At 36.0% G+C, this 22,588-nt stretch overlaps 1 protein-coding gene across 2 annotated transcripts in view; it reads right to left on the reverse strand.

Moving 5' to 3' along the window:
- LOC107741201 (GRB2-associated-binding protein 3-like) overlaps positions 1–22,571 on the reverse strand; it is a 24,036-nt gene extending 1,465 nt beyond the window's left edge. Inside the window, exons 1-8 of one of the 2 annotated variants that reach the window (XM_016553837.1) lie at positions 22,383–22,571; positions 11,901–12,204; positions 6,555–6,759; positions 4,957–5,360; positions 4,472–4,524; positions 3,428–3,659; positions 1,219–1,309; positions 793–877 (exon numbers count right to left, since the gene is read on the reverse strand). In XM_016553837.1, coding sequence (XP_016409323.1) covers positions 793–877; positions 1,219–1,309; positions 3,428–3,659; positions 4,472–4,524; positions 4,957–5,360; positions 6,555–6,759; positions 11,901–12,204; positions 22,383–22,454 — 1,446 coding nt within the window. In that variant the 5' untranslated portion in view covers positions 22,455–22,571. Of the gene's footprint in view, positions 1–792; positions 878–1,218; positions 1,310–3,427; positions 3,660–4,471; positions 4,525–4,956; positions 5,361–6,554; positions 6,760–10,363; positions 10,437–11,900; positions 12,205–22,382 lie in introns of those variants that run through there. The other variant, XM_016553838.1, reaches the window with a different exon arrangement.
- Positions 22,572–22,588: the final 17 nt, after the last annotated feature.

Below are 22,588 nucleotides of genomic sequence, written 5' to 3' on the forward strand. Positions count from 1 at the left end.
GCCTGATAAAGCAGTGTTTGTGAGCGCAGTGCTGCTTTGTGTACAGCGTTGCCGGGGAAACTGCTATTTTTACAGCTCCAAAAGTGGCACCTAGTGGCAAAGAATGAATTTGCATTTTCATTCAGACCAACGCGAAAAGACCAACAAGAGGGCGGGCAATATATTAATGTTTCATGTTGACGTCAAAATTAAACGGCTTGTGATTCGTTTTAAAAACGACTCGTTTCAATGATTCAGAGTCGACTCTTTCTTTTGAGAGACAGTAACTTTATACACGGTGCACTTTCAGATTTAAAACTTGGCAGGATGTTTTCATTCACTTAGAGCTGTGTTACACACTGCATGAAAGGTAGTTTTCAAAAATCCATAATAGGGGCACTTTAATATATTTAAAAATGTAATTTATTCCTTAAAAATGTAATTTATTCCTGTAATGGCAAAACTGAATTTTCAGCAGTCTTTTGTGTCAAAGAAATCATTCAAAAATGTTTTTTTTTTTTGGTGCTCTAGGAACATTTATTGTTATCATCATTGCTAAAAACAATGCTGCTTAATATTTTTGTGGATTATTTGATGAATAAAAAGTACAAAATAACAGCATTTGCATTTGCCCTGTCTGCTATTTTTTCTGTTTGCTGAATTTTCTGCTATTTCCATTGTAATTTAGAGATTTGCTGTTGTTGTTTTTTTTGCCTTGTTTTATAATTTTTCGCCCTCTGTTGCCCTCTTGCTCTAATTTCAAAGAGAAACAGAGCAATACATTATTAATGTTATAAAAGGAAGTCATGTTACCGTTGGCGTGATGCTCCCTTCCTGTTCAGAACCGTTTATTCCCCATCCCCGCCGCCTGTCCAAAGGAACAAACTGAAGTGATGTGCTAGAGACAAAACAAACCAACACAAAACACATTAATGTTTAAATACAGCTATACGAATACAAAACAATAGGCCAATCTTACAATTAACAAACAACATAAACATCAGTGTGGTATTCATAACCATCACAAACATGTAAATGAGAAGACAATTGTGCACAGGGGGTCGTGAAGGCAGGAAATAAAGATCAGGTGACCTGAGGAAGAGCAGTGTCAAGACAAACACAATCTCTTTGCTGAAGACGTAGGACACAGACGGAAGTGGTTGAGAAGAATAACATAGTTGCAGAGGATCAGTTTTGAGTAATTGTGGTTCGTAAATATGAATTTATCATAATGCTCACCTGGGTTCTGTCATGGTGCGTATGAGGGGAACGTGAAATGGACATTCAGAAATCGTGGACAGACCTCGTAGGTCTAAAGGTGGCGGTCGAGCTGTGGAAGCAAACGCAAAGCAGAACACTCAGTCACTCCTTATCTTTTTCTCTTTTGTACACAACACAAACACACTTTCACTTTTAATGAGGCATTTCCTTTGTGTGGAGGTGCATGACCTGTAGAAACCCTGCGCCTCCACTCAAGACACAATGCTGTCTAAGGTTCCTGTTCTGTGTCTCTGACAGTATATGCACTTCCTCTCTTGTGCTTTTGTCTTGGCAAATTCTCAGTTTAAAAATAATTTAAATTTAAAAGTCACAAAGAATCTCTTAAAGAAGTGCACCTATTCAGAATGAAATATGTCTCGGAATACCTAAGAAGTGACATACTGTAATCTTGTCGACTGTCTTATATTTATATCATCCCCGACAGCACACCTACGGAGACGTCTATTTGACGTCTGCATTTATATCTGCAAGATGTATTTTTTAGTGTTTGCTCATCTGCAATACGTCTATAGGACGTTTCCTATTAGATGTCAAATAGACGTTTAGACAATGTATTTATTCTTGCAGACGTAAAGTTTCGCAATACTGTATAACACGAGCAAGAGTGCCCCGAATATCTGCACGATTGCAAATGCGATAGTGATTTTATACAACAGTTCAGTAAACAAGACGTTAGTATTGTGTTATTTTAAACAAAATGTCGTCAGTATTCTCTGTTCCAAACAAAGCCACCACAGCAGAACTCGTGGGCCTTTCCGAGCCACACACACACACAGCGGTGTTTTTCGTTGCTAAATGAATCCACGTTTATGAATGAATCAAGTGAGCCAATGATTCAGTGACTTGCTTTGTCTCTGAATGAATCAGTCGCTTGAACGAATCGGTTGAATCGGACTGAATGACTTACTGACTTGTCGGCGCCTCATTGCGGATATTTTCATATTTACAGTAGCCTATCAGTTCATTAAAAAAAAGAGTATATCAATAAAAAAAAAAACCTATTAATGTCCTATTAATGTGTACATCTTAATGTCACTGGAGATACAGCTTCTAAAAACAACGTTATGGTCAAATTGTAGCCTTGAACGTTTATGGGTAATACATTATAGTTTGAATAAAAATATTTATTTATAGGGCTATTTTTTGTAATCTCTATTCAGTGCTTTTCTCATTTAACACATTAATGACTTTTATCTTTTTCTCAGCCCATGTGTGCCGGTTACAGTTCGCATTACTTTTAGAAGCGAGTCATTATCATTCAACAAATTAGAATCAACTAATTCGTTCAAACACGCTGATTCATTCAGCAACGAAACAATGAGTGAGTTATTTAATTGATTGTTACCTCAAGAAGCTAATTGTTCAAAAACAATGATTAATTCAAGAACGGCACTACTGTGTGATGCTTGGAGGAATCCACGCGATGGGGATTTTCGCGTGAGTATCTGCAAAGTATGTACCAATATTAAAAATAAAATTATTTGATTTTCTTTTTAATTTACACAGTCCCTGGCACACAATGTTAGAATTCGACATTTATTATTCTATACAATATCGAGGCAAGACTGCCAATAAACATCAGTGAATTTAGAGCTTAAAAAAGAAACGTGGTTTCTGTGTGACACACAGAACATGATCATGAGCTTTGCTGCATCTCATCTTCCTCATTTTAATTTTCAACATTTCGTCACTCTTCTGTACCTCTCCTCACATGAGATAATCTATTCCATTTCTTTATTTTCGTTTTCTGACGTAGCTAACTAATATTTCCAGTTATGTTCCAGTTACTGGAATTGCTTCATGACAGCAGTTATAGCTAACACAGCACACCAATATCACATTGCTCTGTTGTGCAAATACCTTAAAAAACTAAAAAACAAACAAAAACAAAGAATTCTGAAATAGCACATCCTGTCTTTGAGCTAGACATTAGTCACTTGCACAATATATTCAACATGTGGTAAAATTACATTGCCCACATGCTGTTTTGGGACATGCAATACTTATTTCCTATTTAAATATTTGCATCTAAAGGCAGCAGGTCAGTCACAATAAGTAATGCAAATGCTACAATCACAAAACTATGTTTTTAATGTTTTGTAGTACCACATGCTTTGATTGTGAATGATACTGGTAAACCTTGCATTTTTAACCTAGAAAGATTTACCCCGTCTTCTTGGTTTAAGGTTGCGGTCGACTGGAGGAGGCTCAAGGTCAGGATCCGAAGGCGAAGGCAGCTCTGTTTTGCCGTTGGTGAGTAGGGAGATGGGCAGGGTGGAGGGGCTCATGGGTATGTAGCCGTCTGAAGTCACATCAGAACAGCTGATCGGTGGGGAGGCCATGGGCACATATGAATCCTCAGAGTGGTTTTCGGTAACTGTGGTATTCAGAAATATTGGCTAGAAATAGAGATACAGAGAGAAACACACTGACACATCTGGTTTCTGGCAGTGAATATTCAAATTGATGTGTATTTTCGGTGCCTGTTTAACTTTTTCCAGGCTCATTTTAGACAAAATGTTGTCAGTATTCGTTGCTAAGTGAATCCATGTTTATGAATGAATCGAGTGAGCCAATGATTCAGTAACTTGCTTTGTCTCTGAATGAATCAGTCTCATGAACGAATCGGTTGAATCGGACTGGATGACTTACTCATTAAGATGGTGACTTGGCACCACCTTGGCGGATAGTTTCATATTTAGAGTATCAGTTCATTAAAAAAAAATTATATCAATTTTAATTTTTAAAAATCCTATTAATGCCCATTTAAAACCCATTAATCTCATATCATTATGTATGCAATTCCAGTCCATGACACCTCTGAACAGTCTGTGTAAATACACCTAAATGTCACTCAAGATGCAGCTTCTAAAAACAACGTTATGGCCAAATTGTAGCCTTGAAAGTTTATGGGTAATAATAAATAATACTTTGAATAAAAATATTTCTTTCTAAGGCTATTTTTTGTAATCTCTATTCAATGCTTTTCTCATTTAACACAATAATGACTTTTATCTTTTTCTGAAAAAACAACAACAACAACAACACAAAACTGTTATTCAGAAATATTAGCTGGAAATCGAGATACAGAGAGAAACACACTGACACATCTGGTTTCTGGCAGTGAATATTCAAATTGATGCGTATTTACGGTGTCTGTTTAACTTTCTCCAGGCTCATTTGACTATTTTATATTTGAATATTTCTTTACCAGGTTGAGGCTTAGACGTTTGTTCCAGTTTCTTCCAGCATTTTCAAACTCTCCTGAAAACATGAAAGTACAATATTAAAATATATAACAAATACTATGGAAATGTTTTAATGAGAAAAAGGGGGATGCCCTGCATCCTATTTTCTCAATGAAATCCAATACTTGTTTCTAACTAATTTTACTGATTCCAAAAATAGTGTCTGTTTTGCTCTGGCATGTCACATTTTCATACAAAATATGATGTGCATTTTGTAGCATTTTCGAAAATTTTTGAAACCTTATATACTTGTGTTTATGTAAAGTTGACATTAAATGGTGTATTTGAAAACTTTTCCACTCCTTTGAATACTACTTTTTGTAAAGACAGAAACCAAAAAAACTAACAAAAAACCCCCATGAAACTTTTGACATTTGACTGCTTTTGTTATTTTGATAAGTGCATTTGTGAGAAATATTTGTATTTATTTTTGTGTGTGCATTCTCACCTCTCCTAAACTGGTCTATTCCTGAAAGTGACGTCCTGCGAGGGAGGAGAGCAGGTTGCGTCTGATTATGGCCGGTATCGTCATTAACATGGTGATCGGACAGGTGTGTAGGTTTGGGTGGGAGGGGAGGAGGCGTCTGTGGGTCTGATGTTCCGTAGAAGGGCCTGTCAAATCTGAAAATGTCCGGTGGACGGCGTAGAGAGATGGGAGATGAGAGGCAGGACGAAAGGGAGGAGGATAGAGAGAGTGGGCCACAGGGGGCGCTGAATGGGGGCTCGGGCACCCCACCCACAAGGAAAGGGGAGGGGGAGGAGTCAATGCGTGGGGTGGGGCTAAACACATCCTCTGTGTACTCAGACGAGCTCTGCTCAAAGGAGCGTTCAGAGTTAGAGATGCTGTCACACCTAGGGAAGGACAAACACACAGAGATAAGCATATAAGCACAAAACAATACTGACTAATGTCAACTAAATGTTATTTTTTTCAAAATAAAACCTGTTTAAACTCTTCTATGGAAAATATTTTTGGTTCAGAGAAAGCATATGGAAAATATGTGGTGTGTTGTGTCATAATGAAACTATTTTTTTTCTCACTTAGCCTTCGTCTACCAAATGAGTAATAATGATTTAGAAATCACAAATTTGCCTAACAAATTTAAAATTTGCTTTCATTTGAAACGCCAGAGGAAGACAAAAAAAAAAAAAAAAAAAAGTCCCTGAGAAAAAAGTCTATTTTGATTTGTGTATTATTATAAAGAAAATAAATGATGTATTTATAATTAGAAACACAATGATTTCTAATTCCAATTCATGTTAATGGTAACTAAAGAACTCGTCTAATTTTCAACAAATTTCCAGGAACATATACACTACCTTTTAAAATTTTGGTGTCAGTAAGAATTTTAGTTTTTTTAAGAAATTAACAGTTATATTCAGCAAGGATCAATTGATCAAAAGTGAGAGTAAAGATATTTATAATGTTACATTTCAAATAAAAGCTGTTTTTTTCTATTCATTAAAGAACCATTAAAATATGTAAAACAAACAAACAAATAAACAAAAAGGTTTTCTAAAAAATATTTAGTATCACAACCGATTCCAACTATGATTCTTGAACACCAAATCAGTATATTAGACTGATTTCTGAAGGATCGTGTGAAACTGAAGACTGGAGTAATGGCTGCTGAAAATTCAGCTTTGCCAACACATGGATAAATTACATTTTTAAAATATATTAAAATAGAAAAAAAATTTTGTTGCAGAAAACTGTGATAAACCTGCATAGTTGTTTCATTAATCAGCTATAACCCTCCATAATGATGCCTCAGTATTCAACACAAAACTGCATTACGAAAATTCTTTATTATTGAATCTAATCACTGTGTGTTATGCTGCAGTGACCAAGATCAAAAGATTTCACTGAAGCAAAAAGCGTGAGATATTTTCAGTTCTCATTTATTCTCTCAGTCACCTTTATTAAATCAGATGAAAGGAAAAGCCGATAGTCTGGCGCTACATGGAATGAATCTCATTTCCGTATTGAGATATATAATTATTATTTCTGCAATGTGTGATCATAAGAAATGGGGTGGGCCTTGCCTGACGATGCTCTTTGTGCCAGTTTCACACTGAGAGAGGAAGAGGTAGTCAAGTGGAGGGCTGATCTCTGATTCGCTGGGCCTGTCAAGGACATCGTGGTTTTCGACGGTAACTGTGTCTTGATTGGCCACAAGAGAAACATGAGGAGAGAGTGCTGGAGAGGGCTGCTGGGAAGAGGGAGTGAGATTAAGACTGTCCATTGATTCTGTCAAAAAGAAAGAGAGGGAGAGAGAGAAAGAGAGAGATTTGCTTTATAGGTTATCAGTACATTTTATCTTACGTCAAAAAAAATAAGTGCATTGTTTTCAATATTATTATTATTATTATCATTATTAATATCATACAAACATTGAGCAGTAATAATATGATGTTGATGGGATGATATTTTATATAAGGACGGTAATGGTTTAATGAAGATCATAACACTAAATATATATACCTAAAATATATAAATATAACTAAATCAAATCTGCACCCAACATACTGTATACCACACATGTTTTTAATGCACCGCATCCTGATTTTAATGCACCACACGCTTCTTTTAATGCACCACATCAGCTTAGGCATACATACATATACATATAGTAATCTTACCGTGAATTGGAAAGGAAAAAAACAAAAAACAAAACATTGACACAGAAGCTAGAATAGGTGTGGTATGTGTTGGGTATGTGTCATTATTACATTATTATTATTATTATGTGTCATTATTACATTATTACATTATTATTATTACGATTGTTATTACATTATTATTATTATTATCATTACTTTTATTATTATTGATATTACTGTTGCCGTCATCACAAGGTATTATTAGCATCACCATCTTTAGTATTATTATTATTATGCATGCTAGTACTACTTGAATACTACTACTATTATTGTCAGATGGTCATCACTGTTTATTTTCATTGCTGTTATTATCATTGCTGTTCTATTGCTGTTTTTGTGTTTTGTGTTCACCGTATGTTGTATGTTTTGCACTCTTAATAAAAAAAATAAAAAATAAGTGCAATAACCATACTTCACAAATTCAGTTTCTGAAGTACCTTTGCTTTTATTCCAGAAGGTGGCAGACCAAATCACCCCCTTCCAGCCCCCCACACAACACAACACAACCCACACACACACACACACACACATCTCTCTTTGTCTTCCTGTTTAGACTCAACAGTGTGTTAGTAGTGGGCAGATATTTCTAAACCACTCAGTCGCACAGATGAACACATGAGGCTCACGCCTGTTACACACATTGGAAGCACAAGACGCCTTTATAGTTGATTTTTTTGGGTGTAATCATTTCTCTTTTTAATAGTAAGCAAAAATATTTTTGGTAGGTGGAACTGAGTTGAAATAATTCAGATAAAGGTCGCTGTGGAATGTTTTGTGCCATTTCCATGGTCATATCTATGTGTGCTTGTGAGAAAGCGATTTGAGTGACACATCTCTCATTTTGGGAATTATTGTTGAGCAGGTTAATTAAATAGGCAATTTTAAATAATCAAAATAGTTTTAATTGCACATAAACAGAGGTGTCCAGTGGTGATCCAGTGTTTGGACGCCTGATATCACACTCAACCTGCTGGTGCTTGAAAGGCATTGTGAGTAATGCTGAGGTAATGTTGTGGGTAAACAGTCATAGATAACCGGCTTTTGATCACGTTGCAGCTAGCATGCTAATCTGAGGGGGATTGTGTGGGCTCACGTAAACATTGCTTCTTTGGCAGAGCCTACTATTGGGTATCCAACACTTGAATAACTGACAATGACTCACAACCTTTCTGTCAGAAGAGAATTCTGAGAGGCACCAGGCGTGTGGTTGTATTCATTTTTGTGATCCTAAATTTACTGTAAACATTTATAGGATTTTACTCAAATGTATAAGCCTTTTTGAAACACATCTTTTATAAAGATGCAGTGAGATGTGTTTTAATTATTATGTAGGGCTATTTTAACACCTGCAGTCCGAGGTTGCTATGGTAAAGGGATTCAGGAGAATAGAGCAGTAGTTAACAGTTGTCATGGTGATGGGGTTAAAGGGACAGTAGAGATACAATAAGTAGTTGTCATGGTGATGGGTCAGTACGAGTAGTTTAGTTTCTTATTTCTTATATAGCACATTTCTACTGCCTTCGGAGCAGAGTAGAGATAGAGTGAGTGACTGTCATGGCAGTGGTCAGAGAGACAGTGAAGATACAGTGAGCGTTGTCATAGTGACAAGTCAGTGAGAGTAGAGATACCGTGATGGTGATGGGTCAGAAGGATAATGAAGATATAGTGAGCTGTTGTCATGGTGACTCTCAGGTCAGTGAGATTACAGATACAGTGAACAGCTGTCATGGTGATGGGTCAGTAAGAATAGAGATACAATGAGCAGTGATATAGATTGAGTGTTTGTCATTGTGATGGTCAGAGGGACAGTGAAGATGCAGTGAGCAGTTGTCATGGTGACAAGTCAGTGAGAGTAGAGATACGGTGAACGAACAGGTATCATGGTGATGGTCAGAGGGATAGTGGAGATACAGTGAGCAGTTGTCATGGTGATGGTCAGAAGGACAGTGAAGATACATTAAGCAGTTGTCATGGTGACAGGTTAGAGTGAGAGACACTGAGAAGTTATGGTAACAGGCAGAGAGAGAGAGTAGAGATAGAGTGAGTGGTTGTCATGGTGATGGGTCAGAGGGACAGTGAAGATACAGTGAGCAGTTGTCATGGTGACAAGTCAGTGAGAGTAGAGATACAGTAAGCAGTTGTCATGGTGATGGATCAGAGGGTCAGTGAAGATACAGTGAGCAGTTGTCATGGTGATGGGTCAGAGGGACACTGAAGATATAGTAAGCAGTTGTCTTGGTGACAGATTAGACATATTGAGAAGTTATGGTAACAGGCAGAGTACAATACATATACAGTAAGCGGCGACAGGTCATGGTGTCAGGTCAGAGTAAGAGAAGAGATATAGCAGTGTTCTTTAACTTGTGGCCCCGGCAGAGATCAACATTTGAGTTTACAAAAGTTCACAGAAGCCTTGGTGTGACCGGACCCCACACTGTTTTTATCCAGCGTGTGTTCTGAGCATCTTGCACATGGCCTGAAGCGGGATCTGAAACTGCGGCTCTCCAGGTGTGACTACAATCTCTGATGTGTTCTTCTCTCACCCTGCTGTCCATCTGCCTCACTGCAAAATAGTCTGTTTGTAAGTAAAGAGCTGAGATCCAGTTCACAGCTGGAGTCCTGCTGGGGTTTGTAATGAGGTTAGCGGCTAAGCAGCGACTAAGATTTTATGTCTCCAAAAACTACACTCGCTATTTCAACAGTACGTCTGATAGTCACCTCTGGCCTCCATCTGAGACATGAACAACATGACGAAAGATGATAAATTAAGCCTTTTTTATCCTTGCATGTGTGTGGAGAAAAGGGCATAGACGTACCTGTTGTTCTGTATATAATAGCTTTATCTTTCACAATCGGCCTTTGCCAGTTTAGAGGCGTGTGCAACCGTCCAGCTTGTTGTGTATTAAACAGTAACCATGTGCGTGTGTGTCTGAAACCCTCCCAGCCGCTGTATCACTCATCTTTCTGTTATCTTTCCAAGTAATGTGTAACTTGTGGTTTCTCTCACTCTCTGTGTTTGGTATATCACATTAACCACGCTAACTGCTAACATTTTCCCCATGTGTCTTACATTATTCTTCCAGTTTTAACAAAAACATATTTCCTTGCTGTAATAGCAGTCATATGTGCTGTGGACACAGATTGTGACGCTGGCTGTTTGCTGTTAGTTAAATATATGGGATGCTACGTACTTGTGAGCTGTCTGTTATGACAGACGCATGTGTGTCTGAACACTCCTCTGTGACGCAGCTGTTGCTCTGCAGACTATTTGAAAGAGAGGAAGAGAGATGGAGGAATGGAACAGAATATTAAAATAAGACCTCGCCTAGATTACAGTGTCGTTCTCTCGCGGATTCTGTCTGCATCTCTCAGTCTCTGCATCTCTCTCTGGAGAAACGTCCTGTGGTTAATTATTTCCCAGGCTAGGTTTATTCATTTTAAAACTGCAGTTAGAGGAATGTAAGTATTTAGGTTAATGCAGGGATCTGATGTGGTGAAAGGGCTTTACGTACAAGGGTTTTTCCTGTTTTAGCTCATCTGTAGCACTTTCCTTTCTCATAAACCCACGCACAAACACGGTACGTATTTATTAACTGCATGTTTACTGCAGAGAAAGGTTAAATACTTTTAGTTTTAAGAATTAGTAGTTAGGTAGTTTTCTTTTTCATCAGTACCTTATTATTAATATTTTATAATATATAAATTATATATTTTCCTGTAATCCATTTTTTTTAGTGCCACCTGTCACTTGCTGAGGTACAAATAATTACTTATTTTTTCTGTTATTTATTTAGAAAATGCATATATTAAAAAAAAGTTTGTCATCAGAAAGATTTTTTTCTTAAAAAAAATAATACTTTTATTCAGCACGGATGCATTCAATTGATCAAAAGTGACCATTTACCATTTTTTTGTGGCTATTGTTTTGAACTTTATATACTTTTTTAAGGATCTTGAAAAAAGTGTATCATGTGTTTACACAAAAATATTAAGCAATATAATATATTAAACTACTATATTGATAGTAATAAATACGAAATGTTTCTTTAGCACCAAATCAACATATCAGAATGATTTCTGAAGAATAATGTGACATTAAAGATTAGAGTAATGACTGCTGAAAATTCAGTTTTCACATCACAGGAATGCATTACATGCATTTTATTTTTCAATAAAATAAAATAAAATAAAAACAGCTATTTTAAATTGTAATCATATTTCACAACATAACTGTTTTTGCTGTATTTGGATCAAATAAATGCAGTCTCTGTGAGCACAAGTTATTTAATTTAATGATAAAACATTATTATTATTATTATTATTATTATTTTATAATTTACTGGACAAATCTGCATTCATTCTCACATTCTCATTGTCACATTCTCATGTAAAATTAAAAATTAAATGCAAACCCTTGTGCTAATGTTAATGTGTAGTGTTTTGCATTGACAAATAGGGGGGAATGAAGTCAAAGTTTCTGGAATCAGTTGATCAGAGTCATGGACTGCTCATACTTCAGAGAAATAGTAAGATAATTTTGATAGCATGATGATAACGTAAAGGTAAAGCAAAATGACTGCAGGACTTTGACCCAACTGTGACCCAACTGACACTATGAGAACTTTATCAGAGGCTACAATTCATCAAAAAAGTGAGCTAGTGAGCATGTCATACTAAGCGTTTCAAGTCTTGAAAACAAAGTAAAACTTTTATAATAAACCTCCTCACCTGCATGTCTGTTCAGTCCTCCAAACGTACAAATCTGTCCAATGTTCTGTACCCAGATGTTCATCTCTTCTGCCGTTTTGGCCAGCAGGTAAAAGATGCGTGTGGCTGTCTTGACCACAAACAGGTGCTGATTCTGATACTGGCGTTTAATGGGCCGCACTTCTGCCTCGATGGTGACCTCGCACTCTTGCAGGTCGATGGTTCTGATTGGTTTCCGGGAGCTCTTGCTACGGTAATATTCCAAAACGTCAGGATTCCCGCTCATCCGACCCCTCCGCAAAACAAACCATCGCTTTCGCCATGACTGAGAGAGAAAGGGACAGAGAGCGAGAAAGAGAGGGGAACAGAACTGGATTAACATTGAAAGCTGTGTGCACTCACACAGGTTAGCAATCAAGTCAAAAAGTCTCCTTAGATCTTGTCTTGTTTTCAGACTGCAAGCATTCACTCTTCACATGAAAGCAACATTTGCCACCATTTATATCTTGACACATGTTGGTTTTGATTGGTATTATTTTGAACAATTCATCTGTGCACATTATTCCAAAGAAAATAAATATTTGTCTTTATAAACGTAAATAATTCAAAATCAGTTTTGTTAACTAAAACTATTAAAGTTGTTATCATTAATTGAAATAAAATTCAACTTAAACGAAAATGTGACTAAAATAAAACAAGTTTAAGTCAACCACCAAAAAAATTACTAAAACTGAAATTAAGATGAAGCTTAATAGAAATATATATATAAAAAAAAAACTAATAAAAAGTTAAAAAGAAATAAAATAAAATATAAAAATAAAAGATAATTCAACATTTTAATAATTAATATAATAGTATATAAATAATACTAAAATAACACTGATAAAAATATACTAAATTCCTCTGAAACAAATGTCCTTTTCCACTGATGTCACTAAGGCTGGCTATTGGATAATGTTAACGAATATGTAATCGGGCAGGACTGAATAATTATTACAAATTATATATAATTACAAATAAGACTTGACACAGTGTCAATTTTCACACCATGCAAGATCTGTTCAAATTAGTGGTCGACCGATATATCGCCAAGGCCGATATATCGGCCGATATTTGGCATTTTTCAAATATCGGCATCTGCCGATAAGTTTTTCTGTTTGGCCGATGCGTTCGAGGCGGGACTTTTATTTTGAGCGCACACCGCTCACATTCTCCCTCTTGTTCGCTGTCGTCGTTCAGTTCTGCCAACTGAGGAGCCAATTTCATTGTGCAATAGTCTACACACAGTAATGAAAACAGCTTGATTTATTTTAACTTAAAGTGAAAATGAAACTCAAGGAGCATTCGATGAAATTGCAATAGAAGTAAACGTTGATCATTACAAGAGTTCAGTCATTGCAGAAATGAATGGGTCTAGATTGATACATTTGTGGTGTTTGTATAAGTAAGTTTGATTCATATAATTTCCCTTATTTACCCAATATAACATTTCACACCATTGTTGTCCCTTACCAAGCGTAACTGTGGCAAGGCTAGTGTAAATGCAAGAACAAACTTACAGATAAACTTCTATCAAAGCTGGGCAGGGTGTGGTCTGCAGTCAGAGATGACTTACATACTTACTCTTCAAGAAACACACACAGATTAATCTCAGAGCAGAAACAGGTTGTACATATTCTTACAAGAAGTAAATAATCAACACTTACACACAAAGTCAATCAGTATAAAACTCCTGGCTTTACCAGTAACTAGAAATCCAGTTTCTGCACTGTAATCAGTTCCAAAAACATGGTTATTAGATGTATTAAGTTGTTATTCCATTAAACAGTTATTAGGCTATTATGTCATCATGAGGTAATTAGGTTAATATTAGCATATGAGGTAAATGCATATACTTTAGGTTATAAGGTCATTATGTCTGATTATTTATTATACAGTCTATGTGTTATTAAGGGTTTTGTCCTTTTTTTTTTTTTTTGCTCTGTTCTATTAAGTGCAAGCAGTACCTGCCTCAGGTGAAATCTGGAAATCTGTCTTTCAGAAAATTCTCCTATGCATGTGACTTTCCATTTTCAATGATGTAACAGAAACTATCATAGAAACTACTGCAGGGAAGAGAATGACAGGGAATAGAGAGAAAGTGGCAGTTCTTTTGTAGTCCCCAGTTAACTCATAGTTTCTCTCTCCTTCTCGCTCTTTTTCTTGTTGAATACTATAACCCAAAAAAGATAAAGAAAGTAGGGGCACCATGCACTGTTTTGAGGGGGCACCAGTGGTTCACTTTATATGCTAGGCAAGATAAACAGAAAATAAATAAATAAATAAAAACTATTAAAACTATTACTTGTTAGTCAACATAAAACATATACAGTATATATATATTATCTCTGATAAATTGATTTTAGTTTTTTAGGAATTGATATATGACAGTAAGGTGAACTACAGTTAGAAAGCCAAACTGACCATCAGATGTGGCACCAAAAACCCACCTAAAACCCAAATCAAACAAGCTTGAGAAACAAACACCATCTGTCATTGCCACTAACTTATAGTCCAGTTGGACTAGATCCTTATTCCAGTGAAAGAAGAGAAAGTTCAGCATTTTTGCATGGCCTTAAGGTTGCACACATGCTTTTAGTGTAACAGCCTCGATCCTGAATGTTCTGAAACCATCAGCAATTTGTACGGTCTGTTTTGCTTATGTCTGACAGCATTCAGTTCTCTGTTGTGTCAAGTTAAAGTGTCTTTGTTCACTTAGTTGCTGTTTTCTTTCTGTAACCAAGATTTCACCACAGCAGTCAGCTGTTACACAGCACCTGACGGTAAAGATATCACACACAGGCCTCCAAGAATCTAAATAATCTAATTAACACACCAGCAGGGGAGCGTCATTAAGATCTCTTGAGAAACAAGACCAGTTTTCTGAGCATTTCTCTATTTATGTTCAATTCATTCTGAAAAAATAAGCTTCTTTCTTACAGCAACATTTTAAAAAGACCACAGTCTCACACTTGTATCATCAGGAAGACCCTGACTTCCTCCCTTGAGTTTTTGTTTTTTTCAGATGTCCAATATGATCTAAACAAATACATGATGGGTAAGAAAGCCGTAGAGCTGCAGGATTTCGATCCCTCTAGCATCACAAGACAAACTCTCTTCCTCTTCTTTGAGATCCAGACTAAGTGCTGACATGAGTCCTGAGAGCCATTAAGCATGAAGAGGCCAGAAAAGACTTCTATAATTACTTTGGTCTTACAGCCAACTTTTTATCCAATGTGACTCATAATACTCTTACAGTACTTCCAGGAGTGTCATGTCTATTAAAATACAGGGGACATATGGCACCTCACATTTTTGAGACAAGAGGATTTTGAATGCAATCAATCAATTAATCAATCAGTCAATCAATAAAGGGTTAATTGTAAATATAAAGTGAGAAATCATTTGTTTAGTCTGATGGAAGACACACCTTCCATAGATCATTTGCTTCTGAAAATCTAGTCGCTCCAAACATATAACTTTTTCCTGTGGAACAGTTTCGGAGCTATTTTAAAAAACGTCAAAGCTGTTCTTTTCCATAAAACAAAACAACAAAAATATACATTGATCACTGGCTGGCAAGTTCAATGGGAGTTTTCCTTTATTTAAAATATATATTAAATTAAAAATAAATAATAATAATTAATAATAATAATAAGGTATTTTGGCTATTATGCTCATGCTTTCAGCTGTGAATACGAATATACTGTAGTGCATCTATTTTACCACATTTAAATTAATTCCACAGACTGAAAGAAACAAAAAAAAGCATAGACTAACCGGGTATCTGAACCTTTTCATAATATACTGTAAGTGTTTTTTGTATCACTAAAAAAAATGAACCACAGCTGATCACTTATAAAAATGGCCACAAACACGTCCTTAAAAAGTAATCACATCTCATTCATTTTACACGCAAGGCATGCACAGAAGACACACAGTAACTGTTTTTGCTTAAAAACTGCTTACAAGGCAAAAGTCTCCATCTTTGTGGTATTTATGACACAGACATGTAAGAAAGCTGGCAAAGGGTGACAAAGTTGGTATATGTTACCGTGAAACCTAAGCAATTTCTCAGTTATTAAACTTTTTTTTTTTAAAAGCCATAAAAGTTTGATTATTAGCACTGCTGTACTGTGAAAAAAACAAAACAATTTGAAAACACTTCCTTGTTTTTAAACAGCCTTGAATGTATGTGGAGAGTTACAAAGCGCAAACCAACAGACACTGATTTAAACAGTTATCTTTTACAATTCTTTTATCTTGAGTGACTAACGAGTCTTTGTGTGTGTGAATTTCACTAAACCACATACGTTACCCTTCCCGTGTCTGAACTGTTTTTCTACAGAATTTGTCAGAGACCACAAGTTGTTCTGGGCATGCTCAGAACAGCAGGGTCAGGCCATGGCCTTGATTTACCTCTGTCGCAAACAAAGACCTTCTCTCTATTCTTTCTTTTGGAATGGTTATATTTTCTTCCCCTTATTCATGCGTGTTTTAGTCAAAGAGAGGAACTAGAGCTACATTTTCCCAGAACCCTTCACAGAAGGGAAGTCTAAAACTGGCCTAAACAACACCAACACATTCATGTTTGCGTGAATGTGTTTTTATGTGTTTATGTGCACAGGTAAATTGAGTAAATGTATCATTCATGTTTGCGTGAATGTGTTTTTATGTGTTTATGTGCACAGATAAATTGAGTAAATGTATCTTTCATGTTTGCGTGAATGTGTTTTTATGTGTTTATGTGCACAGGTAAATTGAGTAAATGTGTCATTCATGTTTACGTGAATGTGTTTTTATGTGTTTATGTGCACAGGTAAATTGAGTCCGTATGAGTTTGTCTACATGTGTTTGCAGCATATATCCGTAGTTTGGTCTGTGTAGTTCTTTTTAGATGGAGATGCTAAGTAAATGTGAATCTAAACTAACATTTAACAATGTGTTTTGTTTTCTTCCTAGGGGTAACAACAAAGAGTAAAGAGTAAATGTTTTCGTTTTGCGCAAACAAGTAACAATAGTCTTGATGAAGTCTTTGTATTTATGTATAGGTCTATCCACCTTATTTTGCAAAATGGAAGTGTAAGCTATTTTCTTTGAATGTGCAGACTTTCGAATGATTAGCCTTTAAGTAAATAACTAGAAGAAAAACTGCAGTAAGCGGTAAAACGATTTGGGTTACAAACTAGTGTGTTTATGATTATAATACATTAAAATAATATGATAACAAAAACTAGTATGCAGTATAAAGCAGCATAACAGACTGTTTTTCTGCACCTTCACACATTCAAGTTACAAATGGCCGCACCTGCTTTTATGTTAAAAGTAAGGTGGATACGTAAAAGTAAATGTATCAACTCTTTCTGCATATTACATCATTACACCAGTAGGTGTCGACAAGTGACTGTTTTTGTGAATCATCGAATCATTCATTTAACCAGTTGGTTCAAAAACGCTAATTCATTTAGGAACGAAACAAGTGACTGCCTTTATGAGCGATTCTCTGAATCATTCACTCAAATGATTCGTTTTGATGATTCATTCAGGAAGGAAACACCACCTCAGAGCTAGCTCTGCACCACCTGCTCTGTGTTGCTATGAGACATGCAGCAGTTCTGCTGCTTTGTTTGGAGCTATTTATGTTGACGGAGCTAAAATAACTGGAAAAGTATATTGTGTCTATAAGTTACAATGTTAACTTCTTGTTTATTGAAATATGGTAAGCAGTATCACACTTGCATTCATACTGTGCATAAACAGTGTGTGTGTATATATATATATATATACATGTGTATATATATATATATATATATATATATATACTCTAAACTCTAAACAAAAGTCCATAAAAATATGTACTATGTTAATATGAAGGAATTTTCCTAAATGATTTTTCAAATTACTTGTTACATATTTTGTTTTAGGGTTAAAGGAAATGCTTTCTGTTTTTCTACAGATTATTTTCTTACTGTGTACCTCAAAATTATGTAGTATTATACAGTTAAAAATTATAAGGCTAAAATGTTATTTCTTTGTTGTATAAAGGTTATTAGATTATTATTTCTCAATTAAAGTGTATGAAGTGGCAACATCATATTAACTGAAAGACTGCATGGAATATTTTTTTTCAATAACATAATGTAAAAATTTTATATTTAAGCTCAAAGATAATTAAAAACAGAGAAAATTTTCAAAATAGTGACCTGTCACAGCTCCTTCAATAATATGTTTTTTAACCTAAAATGTTTAAAAACGTTCACAGACATGCTATTTGTGCTATACTGTAGCTGACTATTTGTCTTGTTCATATATACATCTCCAATTCAGAGAAAGAATAAAAGAAGAAAGAAAGAAAGAAAGAAAGAAAGAAAGAAAAAGATCACACTGGTAGCACACAACAAACACTCCTTCCCATTTTACTATCAGATGAAGCCACAAAACCAGAGAAAGAGAGAGAGTTAGAGAGAAAGAGCGAGTGAGCAAGAGAAAGCGTTTGCTTGCTCTTCATGCAGTGCCTTAAACTATTTACTGACTCGCACATAAGCACAAACACAGACTACAGGCACACTTGTTTACACATGTGCACTCACTATTTGTCAGTCACTGGGTTACACCTTCTAACTAATAGCAGTCAAGCCACTTTTGCCTGTGTGGTCTCTGATAGCACAGCTCATTTCTGAATGCATGGTCACTCTCAACTGCCTGGCACCCTACACTTCCCATGTTTTGCAACACACCCAAATTTCACAGAAACAAAGCGAAAGAGAGAGAGAGAGGGGTGAGAGAGAACATGTTTGTGGTGTTAGACTGACACTTTGAACACACATCTTATGACTGGTGGTCCTCCCTTCCTCTTCTCAACCAAACAACAGAGATCTCCACTTCGATGCAGAGGACTAACTTGATAGTTTCTCTGAGTGTCTAATCAGTTAATTAGAGTAAACAGTATTCTTCTGTATATAAATCTTTTGAATAATACTGTGCACCTTGCTTTTGGAAAGGGTGTTTTACAACTGCGAATTACATGTATTAACAAGCAAAATATGAACTCAGTAATGCATTTAGCCAAACAAAGGAAGCTTAAAAGATTAGTAAATTAGTAAATGACATGTCAGCAGTGACAGCAGTGCACTTAAGTTTGACATACTATATTTCATCTAAAAGTTCGATTTTGGGGGTAATTCTTGTACACGTAGTTCTTATTTCCTCCAAATAAGGAGACTACATTAAATATTTGCTTTTAAAATTTCATGTCTTACCAAAGGACTATTCAAGTAAACTACCTACCAAAAAGCTAAAAGGTGATAACAAATAGTGAACAACTTAAAAGAAATGGTGATCAAGCACAGCACCTAAAATATATCTTCTTTAATTATTCATATACATTAAAAATTTTTTTTACCTAAATGTTTATGTGCAAGTTATTAGGGTTATTATAGCTAACTAAAACATAAATAAAGCATATTCATTCCTTAAAATAAACACTAACTGAAATAAAATCAAATATATAAAACTTAAACTTATTTTATTTTAGCTAGTTGCCAAGCCAACATTTCTCATTTTCATTTAGCTAGTTTAACTTCATGTGCTAAAATAACTAAAACTGAAATAAAAAAGAATAAAAAATTATATAGACATTAAGAAAAACAAAAACTTAAAAAAAAGATAAAACACACAACAGTATTACTAAATCTTTAACTGAAATTAAAATGAAAACAAAAAATATAATAAAAACTAATTCAAAATATTAATAAAAACTATAATATTATCTTAGTGCTATTAAAATAACAGTGCTATACTTGCATGATGCTATGATATGACTAATGATTGAATACTTAATTTTAGAATTTAACTGCCGTTCACACAAAGGACGATAACTCTAATCATAAAGTTTTAATAATCATTCTAATTCTATGAGAATAGGGAAGTCCACATCACAGTTAAGACTTGTTCACACCAAAACAATAACTATAACGGTAACTATATTAATGTCCACACTAACAAATAATAAAGTGCATTCTGCAGTTACTGTATATCATCTGCTGCTTTAAATGCTCAAGCTTGTTAAAGTTGGGAGCGGAGCGGCGTGATTTTTGACTGGAGCGAGGAGTGGATTTTTTGAAAGTCGGAGCGTTGTGGTTTTCAGTCGCTCCGAGAGCGCTCCACTACCGCTCATCACAAGCACAATTAATGCCAACAGCCCATAATATAACTGCATTTTTTCAAGAATTCACGCATTAAACATCATTATCTAGCTTGACAGATACATGGATCACTCAAATCAGAAAGAATGTGAAGGTTATAATGACGGCGATGGACGAGTGCGGGAGGTTATATCTCAAGCATGTTTGTTTGTAGCATGTGGATACTCAATATTGATGGGGTGAATTCACGTTTTAAACTGTTTATTGTACAGGTAGCTAATCTCCGCTCTAAACTAATGTGCTGCTACATTGCTGCACGCGCACACAACACACAAGCTCGCACATAACGTACAGATCGCGCGCACATAGAAACATTCAGGAGTGCAGAAAATTGTGAATGCTGTCCTGTGAATTATCAGCTTAAAAAGTTACAGCATATTCTTTATGTTTCGGAAGTAACTACAACCCTCATTTTCACCATAGTAGAGAGACGCTGCATAGACAAGCGAGATAAACCAGGGGTCACCAAACTCAGTCCTGGAGGGCCTGTGTCCTGCAGAGTTCAGCTCCAACCCAAATCAAACACACCTGAGCCAGCTAATCAAGGTCTTACTAGATATACTTGAAACTTCCAGGCAGGTGTGTTGAGGCAAGTTGGAGCTAAACTCTGCAGGACACTGGCCCTCCAGGACCGAGTTTAGAGACCCCTGAGTTAAACAGTCATTAATCATAGACGTGTGCTAATTGTAGTGTTTCAATAAACCACATTAAAACTATTATTTTAGTATTGTGTATTTATTTTTTGTTTAATATAAGTTCTGAACATATCTGTGTGATATTTCAAAACATTCTGAAATACTTTAGCCGCAAATTTTGTCATGGAGCGAAGGCAGAGCAGCATTTCTGATCAGTTGAGAGAGGAGTGGAGTGAGGAGCGGGAAATGCTGAAGCTGAAGCGGAGTGAGTATTGCTTGGAGTGCGGAGGAGAAATTGTTGCCGCTCCACTCCGCTCACATACTCTGGTGTGGACTTCCCTATTCTCACAGAACTAGAGCGATTATTAAAACTTTATAGTTATAGCTATGTTATAGTTATAGTCCTCGGTGTGAACGGGGCTTCATAATGACACAGAGGAACAATACCACTGGAAACCACTTTCACAACTAATTTTGTCAGGTAAACAATAAAAAAAAATCAGAATAGACTCAACATTAACAAGCTTAAGGATTTAATAATGACAAACAACTCTTGTAGTAAACAGAATCTGGACAGTTATCATCCATTGGTGTGGATGCTAATATAGTTATGGTTATAGATATCATTTTTGGTGTTAACAGGTCTGTATACTGTTAATAGGGATTACCATGCGTCCATGACATACTGCTCATCAACAAAACTGAGGTACAGCACTGTTTAACACAGTAAAAAGAGAACCCAGTTAAGCTGTTTCAGTTTTAAACTGTTCCAGTTTTACTTTAATAGTTCCTGTTTTAAACTATTTCCTGTTTACATGTATAGCAAACATTATCACAGCAATACAAGTAACATTTGCTCAGACACAGGTAAAATGTGCACTGTGGCTTCTGGTCTGACAGATGAAAGCACAGGGTGAAATGAAAGCTGAGCACAGTGAAACACTTGCACAATTAAGCACAGTAAACATAAACAGATTGCAGATACATGCTAAAAGAAACGAGGAAGATCAAACACAGGAACAACAAATAACATACTGACTGCAGGTAAATGACAAAGCACAATGCTCTGTCACTTACATACTAAATTAAACTGCAATAACAACTGATATACAAGAAATACAGAATTTGAGATGCATTCCATGACAGAGTAACTTATGGAAGAGATACAGCACAGGTAAACTGCTTTGTCACAAAGCACAGCACTGAATTTGACAGGCAAGAGGCAATGCAAAGCAGCACAGCCACGTGCAAGAAGGCACACAAATGCTGCACTAACAGCTGAGAATTAGCATGTGTAAAGCATCGCATAACAACAATCTAAAGTCCACAGGCAACTGAAATTAAAATGCAGCCAAGCAGAGCCTTCGGCACAGCACAGTTAAGTAGTATAAAACACTGACAGTGATGGAAAGCAGCAGGGAAAGCACAAGTGTAAGCAATAGTCACAATGCATAGTTCAGCACTTAGTATGTATTAAAATGCAACCATGCAGCACAGAGAAACACAGCTGTGTTATAAAAACACAGAGAACATGAACTGACAGTGGATCATTATTATACTGCAGTACCTGGTTCTAATGCAGAATGCATCACACACACGCACAGACACACAGGACTTTTACTCACAAATCTCTTTAGCTTCTTCTCCGGAGGGGATTTTATGAGCCATCCTGTACACACCACATCGCCTGCGCTCATAGCTGCTGCGTCTGTGTGTGTGTGTGTGTCCGTTGCTGATTGCAGACTGAGAGGAAAGCAGAGAGAATCCTGTGTTCACCCCCCCCAAACACGGAGAGGAGGAACTCACAGCATCGACCAGGGACAGAGTGAGA

The sequence above is a fragment of the Sinocyclocheilus rhinocerous genome, unplaced genomic scaffold (genome assembly GCF_001515625.1).
Source record: "Sinocyclocheilus rhinocerous isolate Xijiao unplaced genomic scaffold, SAMN03320098_v1.1 scaffold615, whole genome shotgun sequence".
Taxonomy (NCBI): domain Eukaryota; kingdom Metazoa; phylum Chordata; class Actinopteri; order Cypriniformes; family Cyprinidae; genus Sinocyclocheilus; species Sinocyclocheilus rhinocerous.